This window comes from Echinops telfairi, unplaced genomic scaffold, assembly GCF_000313985.2.
Source record: "Echinops telfairi isolate 266 unplaced genomic scaffold, ASM31398v2 ScPeMD7_7420;HRSCAF=8458, whole genome shotgun sequence".
Classification (NCBI taxonomy): domain Eukaryota; kingdom Metazoa; phylum Chordata; class Mammalia; order Afrosoricida; family Tenrecidae; genus Echinops; species Echinops telfairi.
The window spans coordinates 42,666,960-42,682,937 of NW_022111320.1; the positions used below are offsets into that span (position 1 = coordinate 42,666,960).

At 43.1% G+C, this 15,978-nt stretch overlaps 1 protein-coding gene across 3 annotated transcripts in view; it reads right to left on the reverse strand.

Moving 5' to 3' along the window:
* The window catches only part of PLCL2 (phospholipase C like 2), a 200,128-nt gene that overhangs the window by 27,377 nt on the left and 156,773 nt on the right, over positions 1–15,978 (reverse strand). For all 3 annotated transcript variants that reach the window (XM_004704015.2, XM_045297441.1, XM_045297440.1), the window contains exon 4: positions 11,668–11,743. In XM_004704015.2, the coding sequence (XP_004704072.1) occupies positions 11,668–11,743 (76 nt within the window). The remainder of the gene's footprint in view (positions 1–11,667; positions 11,744–15,978) is intronic.

A 15,978-nucleotide genomic window follows, 5' to 3' on the forward strand; every position in this document is an offset into this window, starting at 1 on the left:
CAGGTAACTCTGGTCATAGAAATCTACGTTTTGTAAAGTTGACTTGAAAATTGACACTAACTCGGGAAACATATATCCTTTGAAAACTTTGGCACATTATACAATTCCAATAGGAGTCCTGATGGTGTAGGGGTTACGCATTTGGGCTGTGATTTGCAGGGTCAGCAGTTCGAAACTACCAGCAGCTCCCAGGAAAAAGACAGGGCTTTCTCCTCCCATAAAGAATTCCAATCTCAGAAACCCACAGTGGGGTTGCTCTGAGTGCAGCATTGACTCAGTGTCGGTGGGTGGGTGGGTGGGTGAGTTACAGCCTCGGAAATCCACAGGAGCAGTTCTACCCTGTCCAATAGTCACCGTGTCTCCATCACTTGATGGCAGGAGGCACAACTGCAACTTGCTATATTACTGAGCAATAACAGTACAATTCTGTTCTCTTTTTGTTCCATTCTTCCCACAAGTTTCTGAAGCCCTCTCTTCGATAGTATGTTTACAAGCATTAGAGTTTAAAGGGTGTAAGAATATTACACAATTCAAAAGTTCCAGGGAAATGGGTTAAAGCTTAGAGGTATATCTGTCCAGAAAGCACTGAATGGGCAGGGTAAAAGGGTGGTCTTGGAGCCAAAGAACCTCGAATTAGGTTCCTCTCACCCTCCCAGAGCCCAAAGGTTCTGTTCCTCAGGAAAAGCTATCGGTTATTTTTCTTCAAGAATGTTAGCCAAGGAGAAAACCCACTCAAATTCCTTTGCGGTAATGAATTTGAGAACCAAGGAAATAAACAATCGCTTGCCAAGCAGCCTAGCAAGGACAGATGAAGGATCATAGTCAGGAACTGTGTTTGGGAACTCAGTTCAATTCTGGTCCACATGGAATGAGAGAGGTACTGTGAACTAAGAAGCAGGCTACTCTACGGGTCCATGTTGGGGACACACAAATCACTTAGCATCGTATAGTTATTGTGTGAAAGCCTTTACATAGGTATGGACATGCAAACATACATTATTGGATTTGGGTACAAGGAAACGTGTTTTAGAAAGTTGGCATGTCTTTCCATGTTATCTCTTGCAAATCTAAACAGTTCAGATTTGGAGAGTTTCACATAATTTTCTAATTATACCTTGGCAATACTTTATCATCTAAGCATCGCAAAGGTTCTTTCTTGAGAGGTTTAAGACGTAATGACACAAAATGAAATGTAATGCTGCTAAAGTAAATATCATGTATGATGAAAAGGAGCACATGGGTTTAAAATCTCTAAGATGCCCTCATTTAAGTAAGAATTTAAGTCACTGCATGGCATAGGCGGTACAATGAAACTGTCTTTTCTCTCAGGTTTTCTGCTTTGCATCACAAATAACCTTAGATGAAAGTCCAGCACCCATACCCACGCATAACACCCGAGAGAAACAATAAAAGACATGAAACAAGCGGCCTTTGCTTTGCAAGGACGAGGGACCCAGTCTGCAAGACAGCAGCCTCTCCCCTTCCTGGCAAAACAAATGCAATTCATTCTCGTCAAACATAAAGCAGATGGCCACCCCTTTCCAAGAGGCTGGTTGGGAATTGTCTACGCCTCGAAAGGAGACAAATCTAAACTGTGCCGTAAACCACATGGCTGGGAAAATCTTAGAAGCAAAAAATAAGTTTTAAAAGTATGCATAAAACAGACGTATTGAACTTCAACCCTGATATCCTTTAAGACTAGATTTTTTTCAATGGAAAATTTTACTTTCCCGTGCTAAAAAGTTCCCCGATCACAAACATAACCGCTGTAAAAACATTTGTGTGAGCTCCACCCCAGTGCCAGAGACTCCTTTTAAGTAGCCTTTGCCAATTACAAAGTATGTATTTTCAGAATTAAGTCAACAGGCTGTTCTTAAAATGGGAATTGGCTCATCCTGTGTCACAGGGTTTCTTAATCTTGACACTTAAAAAAAATTGTTGTTTAACTTGTCGGGCCAGATACTTCTTTGTTGTAGGAGTCTGTTGTGTGCAACCTGGGAGATGTCTACGAGACCCTTGGGCTCTACCTGCTAGATACCAATGACACCTCTCCCATAGGTGACTACAGGCCTTGTTAAATCTCTCTGAGGTTATGGGTGGAGCAGAGTTGCCCCAGTTGAGAACCGCAGTTCTACAAAGTCAGGCCATATTGTACGATGGAAGGGAGAACAACAGACAGAAAAGGCAAATGTTCACGTCTAGTAGGATTTAAGTCTTGGAATGTACATAAAATATTTAAAACTTGATCTTGACTCATGCAATTTGTTAAACTGTTGCCACGGATTTCTTAACGTTTTAAAATATCACTATCTTTAAATGCTATGCAATTCTAAAATAATGAAGGGAAAAAAACGTGTTTCTTGCAAAGTCAAGCAATTTATAAGTTCAATAGAAATAATTTCTTATTAATCCCCAGCAGGAAACTAAACATTTTAGGCAAGACTATTTTAGGTAGCAAGTATTTGTTTTATTGAAAATGAAAAATAAAAATTTCCTATACTTAAAAGTTTGTGTGTGTCTAAGATAGAAACCAAAAGCAATGTGTCAAATCTTTCAAAGAGTGAACAAAAGAGGTATATGTCTACATTTAATTTATACTCCTCAAATTAGGTTTCATGGGATATTTCCTAGAAGTTTCCCTAGGAATTGACTCACCGCAATGAACTGCGGGGAGCTGATTCCAACTCAAAGGGACCCGATGGGACAGAGTGCAACGGTCCCCTGGGGTTTCCAAGAGATCAATCTTTACGGAAGCCGCCTGCCACATTTTTCTCCCAGAGGCTGGTGAGTTCAAACCCCTGGCCTTTGGGGTAGCAGCCAAGGGCATCTCTGAAGATGTTCTCTGATAGAGATTTATCTGGGACTTCAAAGCAGCTCTCCTGGCTCGGTGATGAAGCATTTGCCTCCCAATCAAAGAGCTGGTGGTTCGCACCCATGAGCTGTTGCCTGGGTTACAGAGGTGGCAGTCTGTGTCCACAAAGACGACAGCCTGGAAAGCCCTGTGGGGGTCCTCTGCCTCCTACTGGGTCTCTCCCAGTAGGCATCGACTCACCAGCAATAGGGCTTTTTGCTTGCTTGCTTGTGACCTCAGTCAAGAGACCACCTGATTAACACCATTCAACGCCACACAATATCATGATACCTAAAGAAAACAATCATAGATGGCTAATAGATGCTCCCCAACTAATTTACATATAGTGTCTATTAAAGTATACAGCCTCTACAAGATACATGCTATGCTCACCACCTCCGGGGGCCTGAAGTCCAGGTACTGCTGACAGGTGGGCATATACCCCTCCATCACCCCCATGGAGACATGGAACCGCTCGAAGACTTTTTTATAAAGTTCCAGGGGGTAGTCTCTCTTTGTTGCCCTTCTTCCCAAACAATCTTGGCATGAACAAAAGCCAGATTATTCTCAGGTAAGATTTCGAGCTGTCAAATCCCATTCTATATGAGATGGAACAGATAAGCCAGGTCTCTAAAACATATCCATGAAGTCCAGATCTAGGATCAAGGTCCCTTATGTCTACAACGTTTTGGGGTGGGGCATCACCCTTAAATGGATTCTTTCTCTTCCAGTTTGGCAGAATTTCCATAACACAGATGGTCTTTGTGATCACACACTGTCCACTGATCGTTCGGTTGACAATTGCATAGATTTTTATTTTTGAAGAGACAATGTAGTCATAAGGTTCAACAGTATGTAAAAAGTTAAACTTCTTTTCATTTTAAAAGTCTCTGAATTTCCTGTACTATGAACTATTTACCTTCTTTGCAAGAAATATGAACATTGGTTTGTTGCTTTTCTTATTAATTTGTAGGATATATACACTTAAATGCCCTGTATTGTAGGATATATATATCTATTTATATACACACATAAATATATATACGGATCTTCTCTCTCTTTTCATTTAGAATACGTATTCCAAATATTTTTTGGCTACTTTTCATTCTGACTTTGCTTCAGAATGTTTCTGCTACACAGAATTCTTTCTCATGTGGCCTAATGCACCCTGTGGTGGTGGTGGTGATTTTGTTTTGTTTTCATGTTAATGTTCTTGGGTCTCTGTTATTTCACTGTCTGCGCCAGTAGCCTCATTGGCCCCATAGTACTCTTGACTTCTGGTGCAAGCCCTCTTACGGACACATGGTCTTCTCTTTGCCTGGAATGCCCATTCCACCTACGTTGCCCCTAGCCCTGAGGGGCCGAGGAAGGGGGCTCAGACATACAGCAGGAGTCCACTCTGTTCCACCCTCCCAAGAGATGTTCTCAGCCTGAATGTGCTCACTGAAAAGCCAATTGCTGAGCTCCACCCCAAAGACTCAAGATTTAGGGGATGAGGCAAAGAACTGCATTTTAAACGGGAGTCTCCAGGATGTTCGGAGTACATTTAGGAAAAACCTCATGCGTTTGGAAGTTGATGTGGGGGTATCGAAGCAGCACCAAGTGGTGGGCACTGGCAGGGGAGAGGGGCAGTGAGATAGGGCATCCAGTGGACAAGCCTCTCCCTTTGAAGCTTTCTCTCCAAGTTGCCCTAGTCCCGGATAAGCACTCTCTTTGCCCTCCCTTGTCAGGGATGGAGGTTCCTTTTGGGAGAATTAAAAGGAGAGAAGGAAGCTGCTAAGGGCCTGGCTATATCTTGGCTTCCGTTGGCTTCTCTAATTGTTAGTTAATTAATTCTTATTTGCCTGAGAGAGTCTCTGATTATCCAACGCCAAGTCTGTGAGAAGATGCCCAGGGCTCCAAAGGAGCGGCCCACATCGGAGCGTGACTGCCTACATTTAACCTTTAGAGACTCTTCTCATCTTCCAAGCCAGGTATGGACTTTCCCCTTGAAATTCATGCTGACTGGTTACAACTGCTGAAGCCCCTGGCAGAGCTGTGGGCTAGGCGCTGGGGTGCTAACCACAAGGGTGGTGGTTCAAACCTGCCAGTGGCTGTCTGCTCCCATACAGATGTGCCATCTCTGAAACCCTACACAGAGTCCTTATAAAGGATTAACTCAAGGTCAGGTGTTTTGGGGGTTTGGTGGGCCACTGTATGGGATTACCAGTGTAGTCTTTTAATCTATGTAAGTAACTCATTTCAGTTCATGTCAAAACTGCTGTTTATACAGTTGATCTCGGGTCATAGAGAATCATGTAGAAGGAGGAAGGTGACACACAGAGGGGTTCAGGTGACTAATGGAAAGTCAGACAGCAAGACATGGCATGGGGCTGGGGGGTGGGTGGGGGGAAGCACAACAACGAGGTAGCTGCATCCTTTCATCCATCATGCAAAACCTAAGAGCAGAGCTGCCTTCTGAGGTCCACCAAAGCAAAAGCTATTTTCTCTTGGGCGAAAGTTTTCCAGAAGCGCACAGGTGCAGTGCTTTCACAGTGAACAGTTGACTTTCAGCTTGCTGGGTTGGACAAGATAGGGATGTGAGACACATGGCTTCCTGGGCGCCACAGCTCCTCAGGACACACTAAGAACCAAGGAGCATGCCGGTGAGAAAAGGTATCTCTGTGTCTTTAAACCCTGGGTTGTGTAAGTTGGGTCTGGGCGTGTAGGTTGTCTCCCTGAGTGGTCAGACCCTCGTCAGCTTTTAGGTAAGTCACTTTCACCAGGTTTGATCATAGCTGAAATGCCAACCGCCCCAGCGGACTCTGGAAACCATAGACCCAACACCAAGCTCACTGCCATCAAATTGATGTGAACCTATAGGAGAGGGCAGTGCTGCCCCTGTGAGCGTTGAAGATTCTAATTGTGTAGGGCAGTCGAATGCTCTGTCTTTCTCCTGAGGAGGGGCTGGTGGTTTCAAACTGCTGACCTTGCAGGTGGCAACCTATTGCACAACCACTATGCCACTAGCACTCCTGCCCAGCAGACTAGAAGCAGCAAATTAGAAAGGCGTTAAAAAAAAAAAAAGGGGGGTGGCACATAGCTGGCACAGCAGAGCCGGTTAGCCGTGGGAAGTGAGAGTTGATCATGCCCTACCAGGCCTCCTACACCCTCCTCATCACCCATTTGGATCACTTGTTGTTCCCTTGTCTCTGGGTTTGTTAACACCACTACCTTTCCCCCCACCTCCCCCTCTCCCATGTCCCCCTGGAACTGTTGGTCCCGTTGTTTTCTCCTCCAGATTGTTCATCCAGCCTATCTTATTTAGACAGACCTGCGGATATAATAACATGCACAAAAACAAGACAAAACAAAACCAAGCAACAATATACAACAACAACAAACCAATGACAAAAAACAAAACAAAACACAACAAAACAAGAAAGAAAAGCTTGTAGTTAGTGCAAGAATTGTTTGTTGGCCTTTCGGCGTGTTTTCCAGTCCAGTTTGTCCGGGCAACAAGCCCTGGCCCCAAAGTCTACCTTCAGCATTCCCTGGGGACCTCGCTGCTCTGTTCCCTTGCTGTTCTGTTGCACCCCCTTAGTGTTTTGCCTTGGTGTGGCATAATCAGATCGGGTGCAATTCCCACACTGTGTCTCTGGTGTTGTCCCCTGTAGGGCTATGGGTCAGTGTGGGACGTCATGTCTCATAGTGGGGCCAGCCATGTAGTCTTCTCTGTAGACTGGCTGCTCTGAGCGGGAACCTCATCCACAAGGCCTGGTGGCCCAGGATGTGCTCCACTTTCTCCTCCTCCCCCTTCATCTGCTCCCATGTGCTCTGATCAGAAATGTCCCTCTCCCAGCGCTGCAGATTCAGTGTCGTCCTCTGAAATAAATTCTTCTGCTGGCAGGGCATCATAACCTTCTGTGGGAATCCTTATGCCTTGAATTTACCCATCCCCAAAGCCCCTCTGATACAACTGTTAAGACTGGACTTGGCTATCTGGATCATGTTGGTATATCCAAGACTTGATTTTGATACATAAAACCATCTTCATAGCTTCAATGGTGCTTAAAAGATGGATGGAAAGATCAGCTCTTTGAGCAAGAGTACCATCACCCAATGCTCGTGGCATCCATGGAACTGAAAGCCTGCTGAAGCCAACATGTCTATTTAACACTGAAAGAACCCAACCATGTGAGGTTCCAACTTCATTCGCTACCACATCGCTGGTACTTCCCTTCTTCAACCAGTTTCTGGACTTCAGCCAGTTTCCTCACTTGTCAAGGTTGGTGGCTCTCCCTCTTGGATCACCTGTGAGGTCTTCCTGACCGTCCTTAAAACACTCGATCCATTTGAAAACTGCCGTGTTATGTGAGGCAACATTCTTTGCAAACTTGTTGCAGATTCAATAATGTGTGAATAGCCACTTGAATTTTGTTGAAAATTTAATATTTGCACGATCTCAAATTGGTTTTACTTTTTGCCATGCACAAAAGTATCATATATATTTACTTAAATTATATTGAGTTATAATTAACATATCATACAATTTGATAGTTCAATCATATCAAGAAGGGTTGCATACATATGTACAAATATGCTTGATACAATTGATGAATGGATGGTTACATGAGCTGTACGAGCCCCCAATACAATGATCTTTAAACTAAAAATTTTTTTAAATGAACAAAAAAGGAAAAGAAATAAATAATTAAATAATGAGAAAAGGAAGGGTTGTACAGTCATCTCCATAATCAACTTTGGAAGCTGTTCTTCCAGCCTGTATCCATTGATGTTGACTTCCCATTATGACCTCATAGCGCCTTTCCATGCCCCCATGTAATCATTCATCCATCTGCTGTTTTCAGACATTCACCCATCCCAGTTTCCCTATACAGATAAATATACAAAACAAGGGCAAGCAAACAAGGTCCCAGCAACAAGGACCATATAAAACATAGAAAGACCTTAATCTAGGTCCTAGATTCAAGGAGAAAGCAGAGAATATAAAATTTTTAAAAAAAATAAATTCACACTGAGTCCAGAGGAAAATCAAATGACAAGGCGTTACATTCCAGCCTATATACAGGTACTTAAATCCACTTTGCAACACTCTTTGTCTCATATTAGGGTTCGCAAAATTTCTACTCTATGTGTATTGGTGATTTAGCAGGGAGGCACAGTCCAGGTAGAGTCCTGAAAATAGATTTTTGGGTTACCATATCCTCCATAGCTTTCCATACACTGGGTGTTTAGAATTTAGGCCCTGGTACTGCTTCCCTCTCCTGGTTTGGGTCTTATTCTTTACAATCCTTGGATCACACAGGCTTGGTGCTTCTTTTGTGTGGACTTGGTTGATGCCTTACTTAGACGGCTGCTTGTTTTGAGCCAAGCCTTTAAGCCTCCACGTCCTATTTTTCCTGAGCCAAGCACCATCTGATTTCTTCACCACACTTTGCTACGGCAGCCACGTGATTGAGGGTGGAGGAGCCAAGCCCTTATTTTTCATTTAATTCTTTAAATGAGGGTTATAAATTGGTGCCCAAAATATTTTAAAAGTTCTAAAGTAACCCTCCCTTGCAGCACTCTGATGACCTATATCTTCTCATTTGTTGCGGCAAGATTGGAGTTTTGCAAACAGAGTAGCAATTACTTATCACGAGTAAAAATCTTATTCACGAGTCTTTGGAGCCCAATACAAATGAGCAATTCTTCATATGACTAAGGACTGTAAGCCTCTATCATAACTGTAAGTAGGAGAAACAAAAGATCAAGGGACCTAAAATAAGTCCTCGGGATAACAGAAGGCTGTGTAGGCGTTCAGCAGTAACTGTGAACGCAGAGGATAATCTTTAATATGCATAAAGATCTTTAAACCCAGAGCAACATGAAACTTCACACAGTGGTTATTCCCCCCATCCCCCAAAAAGAAACCTCGAATAGACAGGTGTCTTCAGCATTGATTGAAATACAAGCTATGTTTTCAATATAAACACAAGGCGTTCTTTATTTGAAACCAAACAGAACACAAAGCCACATTATGCTAGAAGTGATCAGATTTCCCTAGCCAATGAAGTTGCAAAGAATTGACAATCACTCAAATTGCTGAATTAATAAACAGTTCTTCTTCCTAACAAATGTAGTTTCAAATTTTAGTAGTTGGCAATTCTCATAGCGATACTCATGTTTAATAGAGCTGAATACTTAATAAGTCAAATCACATTTAGTCAGTTAATATTTGGGCGACAACTCTACACAGAACGGTAGGACAGATGTCATGGGTAAAATACAGAGAGTAGCTGAACATACAATCTTGGTGCCATAGGAGCTTATTATCCTGTTTGGAAAATGAAGTGCAGGAGTAAAATGCACAATTACTGAGAAGCTTTATCATCTGAAACAAATGAACGGACTCAAGTGTTGAAGCGAATGATTGGGGAAAATAAAGCCTGGAGTCATAAAAGTCTCCAAAAAGAGTGTTGACACAAATTGAAGAGAAAAAAGAATACAGATCGATGGAAAGATAGAATATGAAAATCCAAGAGACTAGAAACTCGCAGAGACTGTGGAAGCGCCAGCTCCAGGGTGGCATCAGATGACCCACTGGATCTTCCTTCCCTTCCTCGCTGCTTCCAGAGCCGTTTCGCTTAGGTATCTTCCTCTATGATTGTGAATAGCTTCCTGATAGACCCTTTGCTGGGTTCTGCTCACCAGAATATTCTGCACATCGCTAAGGCCATCACCTCAAAACTCAGCTCTTCTCCCCCTCAGCTCTAAAACCAATGGCTCCCCACTGCCTTGCAAATCATGTTCAGGCTCCTGTGCTACGGATAGAATGGGTCAATGCCTTTGGTGGAATAAGTGTTACTTAAATATGTGTTTACCTTCCTAATTCCTGTTTAATTTCAAGATCCTGAAAAAGCAAAATCCAGGCTTGGTGATTAAAAAAAATTTTTTTTGGGGGGGGTATGCTATAGCTACCAAGTACTTGATGCACAGTAGATGTTTAAAAGGAGGAACAGATGGCTTAATTAATAAATACATTGTATTGACCAAATGAGTGGGCCAGTTGATAGAAGACCTTTCGTGAGTGTTAGTGGCTTAGATTAGCTTAAAGGGATGCTAGGGAATTACTGGACGATTCTGTAAAGGGTATGATCAAAAGGGTATTTGAAGCAACTTGTCTAGAGTGGTGGATTCATCTGGAGGTTGAACCCCAAAAGAATTTGAAAGAGGAAATTCTCTTTGCTAATGATTTTTGCTAATAAGTTTGTTTACAAGTCGCTAATGTAGATATTCCTTCAAAAAAACATACATACACTAAATGCATGCATATCTTTGTCTTCGGGGTATTCTCAATGGGCCCGCCCACTACGCTGCTGAGATAAGATCTAGTTACCCTGACACCAGGCTAGGTAACAGCCACATGGCCTTGACTTTAAAGGTTGATGCCTGCAGCCCAGAACCTCGGAACTTCAGAACAGATGTTTTCATTGCTGATTCATATATATTCTCCACATCAGTGTTTTCCAAATTGACACTCAAGCAAATTTGCAAAACTGAGAAGAGCTCCATTTTGTCTACTGGTGTTACAATACAGAATACTTGATATTGGGGGAGGCATGGGGGAGGTGGACCTTGCTACATCTAGGAGTAGCCAGGTGGTTGTTTACAAAATTAGAATTTTATGATCTAGTGTAACATGTGTATGATAACTTAACATTAGTAAAAGAAAAAAGGAAGCCAATGTATTTATTACAACATGTCCAGAGAGGTAGCCGAGGCTCACTTTCCTTGAGACCATTATTTCTCTGTTCTAACTTTGCCCTCGAGCCGCACCTTGTCTGCCTTAACTAGAAAGGCATGGGTTGGTTGCCCAGGTGATGAGAGGAAGGGATTCTTCATCTTGGCTGTGCATGATAAACACCTGGAGAATTTCAACATCTATTTAATTCATCCCCATTGTCCACAGAGCTTTAAGGTTCTCCAAGGGGGTTTGGTATCCAGGGTTGAGAACCACGTTTGCTGGCATTTCTTTAAGATGGTTGCATATTTTTTTCAGATCTCATTTTCTTGATGAAATACCCCAAAAAGAAAAAAATAACAACAGTCTTGCAGAAACAGGGACAAAAAATATGGTGCCGCTAAACGGACTGTAACAGAAGAGGGATTTATCATGTTGTTTGTTGGTCCAGTTGTGGGGTTTTGTTTTATTTATATTGAGGTATGTCTAAATGAAAGTCTTTGATCTTCATCAAGAAGTGATTTAAGTTTGCAGTTGAAGCAGAAAAAGAAAGAGTGCTGTTGTCGGCACAGGTCAGAATGTTCACAATTCTCTTCCACTCATCTCCTTCCACATTTAGTCCGGCTTCTCAGACTTTTTGCTCAGTGTACAGACTGAATAAATAGGGTAATCTGGTAACAGGGCTTGCTTGCTCTTAAAAATTGGTGACATGTTTTCTAAAACTTAAATTGAGTTCAAATTATATTGCTAATATTACTTGACATCATTTTGCCCCCCAAATTCTATTGATCACAGAGCAAACTCAAAATCTTACTTAGTGTAAATCGGGGATCATTTGATTTTTGTCTCTTCTTGTAGCCTGAGTTGCTAATAGCTTTCATAATCTTGTTACACATTGCTGATCAATTCCAAGAGGAATTTACCTATGTTACAGGTAGACTGCATTGCTATTGGCGTTGTGAACATTGTGATTTCTTTAAAAATATTTATGACCTATGTGATATAAAAAAAGACTTGATCTTTGTCTTCAATAAACCCATAATATAATGTAAAAAAAAAAAAAAAGACAAAGGATACATCTTTCACTTACCTGCCTTCTGACAATGTACAATCTTCTCATACACAGCATCTGCATTTTCAATCAATGCCTTGAGGGACTGAATCATCTGCAAAGAGGATCCAGATGTAAGATTATACTTGACGCCGATCTGACCCCCTCCTGTAGTCATGCTTCTTATTTCCCTCCCAAACATGGGCTCATCTGACTTCCTACTCCTCATGTCCAAATACAGATGTATTTCGTCAAACAGTAAAGCCATGCATCCTCAGGCAATTAAATAAGACTTCACTGTTATGTTCCAAGTGAAGTTGGGCTAACACAAGACAGAACTTGAACCTTGAGGCAGCACCAAACTTAGTGGACGAACTACTAATAAATATGCAGACACATCTCCTCTGGGTTTCAAACCACATTGTCATCCAGTAACTCATTTTAACCAAGTCTGCAACTTCACCTCATAGAAAGTGCTACCACCCTCATACCTCACCCATCTCAGCCAGAACGCTTTCACCTGAAAGCCAGTTTATAACCCCCACAGAGCATTGATTTGATTCCCCTCATCACTAATTATACCTGCCCAAATAAATGTATCACATCAATGATTTTAAGATATTCGAATTTGAGTTTGTGTCCCAGAGGGTCCATGCTGATCTTAAAAGCCCATGTTTGACTAAGAAAAGGATGGGACGCAGTTGATGAATTATATTCTCCCCAAACAAGAGTTCAAAGTGTTGAAACCTGTTGAGTCATGGGCAACAAAATAAAACTAGAACAGATATCCAAATGCTTAAAATTTTGGTGAAGTGGAATGATAACGGGAACAGCAAAAATCATGAGGTGAAGCCCTGGAGTGGGAGACCCTTGGAACAGTGGTTCTCAACCTGTGGGCCGCGACCCCTTTGGGGGGTCAAACGATCCTTTCACAGGGGTCGCCCGATTCATCACAGTAGCACAATGACAGTGATGAAGTAGCAACGAAAATAATGTTATGGTTGGGGGTCACCACCACAGGAACTGTATGAAAGGGTCGCGGCAGGAGGAAGGTGGAGAACCACTGCATGGGAGGAACCCGATTCAGGATATTGGATTACTGCCTGCACTGCCGACAACACACATTCACAGTGGCATGGTCGGCCGGCCTCTGTGAGCAAGGCACCATTGTTTCTGACTTTCATGGTCAAGAGCTTTGGTTGCTAAGCAATGTGTATGTTGCCCTGATTTTCTAAGCAAGAGGCTAAGTTTCTAGCATGGCGTGAACCCATCCTTTTTCCAGTTCTAGTTATGGTTTCATAAATTCAGGTCAATTCTGATTTTGCTTCATCACCTATGACCGAACTGGGGAGAACTGGTTCAAAGCCTTCCCCCAAAGCTAGGAAAATACCTATCTCAAATAATTTTTTTTGCTCTAAGATCACTATGAAAATGGGAGAGGCAGATTCCACTACCATGGCCCAAAAGGGTATAATGATGATGCTTGCCTAAAGTATCGATCCTCATTTTTGTATTTAATTGTCCAAGTATTTTACATAAAAATATCACTCATCCATTTACACGGCCATCTTATTTTAAATAACTAATACCCATCCTCTTAAATTCTGCCTTGTTTTTCATGATCACATTTGTCACTCACTGCCACGTTATTTCATACTCATGAAATATAGTACATACATCTATTTCATGGATGGACACAGTGGGTTCCAGCAGAGGAACAACTGGGAAGATGGCGCTGAACCAGGCAGCATTGTGCACAGGGTCGACATGAGCCAGCTGATAGCACCTAACAATAGCACCATTAGTTGCACAACTGAAAGAATACAGTATTTTGACTAATTATACTTATGTAAGCTAAAGCACAGGCAATATGTTTTTCAGTGAGTCCACTGGATTCTTAAAACGAGTCAGACAATATTTATCAGTTTCTACTGTTGTAAGGAACCATAGTAGGCACTGGGAGGTTAGAAGGCCCAAGCGGGGTTCCATTTATGTCTCCACTGGTTATTCAAGGAGGGTCGACAGGCTGCCGTTGGGCAGGAACAGTGGCTACAGTGGCCTATGTGGCATTGCCTCTATCTTCATGAAGTCTACAGTCCGGTGGTGGAGCTTGCACTTCAGAATTCAGCATTTCACATTTCTTCTTCTTTCAGATCTAGGTTACTCCCATAAATCTAAAATCTTCCACTTTACAGCTTGACATATTGAACAGGCAGTGATAAAAATGAATAGTTAAGAATTTGATTATGCCAATATAAAATTATTTGTGCCATTATATAATCTGCATACTGAAAAGGTTCAATAACGTCAGCAGTAACCTTTTCCAGCTTTGATGTCAATCCAAATGAGAGAGATGGAGAAGCAAGGACTTCTTTGAGCATGGAGAGTCTCCAAGAGCTGGCCAACTGTGCCTCCATTACACAAGCGGAAAGAGTCCCATGCGACGAAATGAAGCGAGTCATGACTCAGTGGACAGGATGCCAGAGATAAATGAAGCAAGGTGGGAGAGACAACACAGCAGCAGTACACACAGACAGTCTGCAGGGGTCAGGGGACCCAGACAAGCTCTTCCCTGGGGGCAGGGTGTGTGTGTGAGCAGAGGTAGAAAGCAGAGGGATCTATACGGGTTCAAATATGAGGTCTGATATTCATGAGTTGATTTACTTATTTATTTATCCAGGAGCTTTGTCACATAGGAAAAGATCTGGGATAAGATACTGATCTCTGCGGAGCCACAGTTTAATCAGACCCTGTGCTTTGTCTTCAGAGGATGAAAGAGAAAACACTGGCCAATCTTAGGTGTCAGCCCACTTCCTAGTTGCTCAGAAGGCCAGGCAGCTTCCCAACTAGCACAACGAGCACACGCTCGTTCTGTGTGCTCTGGCAAGAGTTCAGACACTCAGTACTAATTTTAGTTTGACTTGAAAAGCTTGGTGTGAAGCAGCAGCTCAGCGAAACAAGCAACGGGTAATGATGCCCCTTTCAGCTATGGAACATAGGTGAGGCTTAAGAGATGCATACCCATCTTAGAAGCCACACTGCAGAAGCTTGTCTGCCTCCCACGCTCTGCAACACTTGAAGGATCATTGCTTTATTCTTGGGACAATTACTTGCTGAGAGCCTTTTATGTGAAGGAACCCAAAGCTAAGTGGAGAGGATCAGTAAATAATACTTGTTGACCCTGGAAGTGTGGCAGGAAAAGAAGCCAGAGGGAGCAACAAACGTATCCCAATGAAATGGAGTCCTGGTGCTGATGTGGGTTAGGCAATAGACTGCCAACTGCAGGGGCGGTGGTTCAAGCCCACCAGCTGCTCAACGGAAGCAAGATGAAACTACTCCCATTAAGACTTACAGCCGCAGAAACACTACCTAAGACCACCATAAGTACTAATGGACTCTATGGCATTGGGGGGCGAGTGGGGGGGGGGACCTGTAGGAGGCTGTAGCCTATGTGCTTTGGGGTCTGATAAAGTTACATACCACTCAGTCCTGGCTCCTGGTCGGGATAGTGAAAGCTGGCACCCTGTGACATACAAAGAAGGCAAGTCCAGTTGTGCGTGGCTCGGACTTCAGTACAAATGTTCTTCACTCGATATGAGGAATGACTGCATGCCCTGTCTGCTCAGTAGTCATACATGGAACACGGAGGGGGAGGTGGTGAATACACCACGGGAGGTAACACAAAGGTAGCGAAGACCCACTTCTCTCCAGTTCCACAGCAGCCGCTTTGCAGGAGGTACCATAGGAGCGTCCCAGGGGGAGTGGGTCTAAGAGAGGGTAAGCGCACAGCAAACAATCAGCAGACCTCACACAAGGGACGAGGAAGAAAACCCACCCAGACCCAAGCAGACAGGACCCGCTTCGGCCCCTTCCCTCATTATTCAATATTTCCATGGCTTTCCTTGATATCTTTTCATAGATCAGGCACATCTTGATCATTAGGGTACATATCTAGAATGAAATTAACCTACGGTAAATTGTTTGTAGTTCTGGCCGTTAGCACAGGGTTATTAATTCTCAGCCCTTGCAGCATTTGTGGAAGTTCTCCTGGGATGGGAGAACCCCTTCAGGTATTGTTGATGACTCTCTCTGCACTGAAAGATCCTGTAAGGGCACTGGCAGACTGAGAGGGCAGAGGGGCACTGGACCCACCTTCCTGCCCAGGGCTGGCTGATTGCTTGCCTTTCATATGGTTAATTATTCTGTTTGAGGTCTGTCTGGATAGGACAGGCTGGATGAACAATCTGGAGGAGAAAACAACGGGACCTACAGTTCAGGGGGGACATGGGAGAGGGGGAGGTAGGGGGAAGGGAAGAGGTGTTAACAAACCCAGGACAAGAGAACAACAAG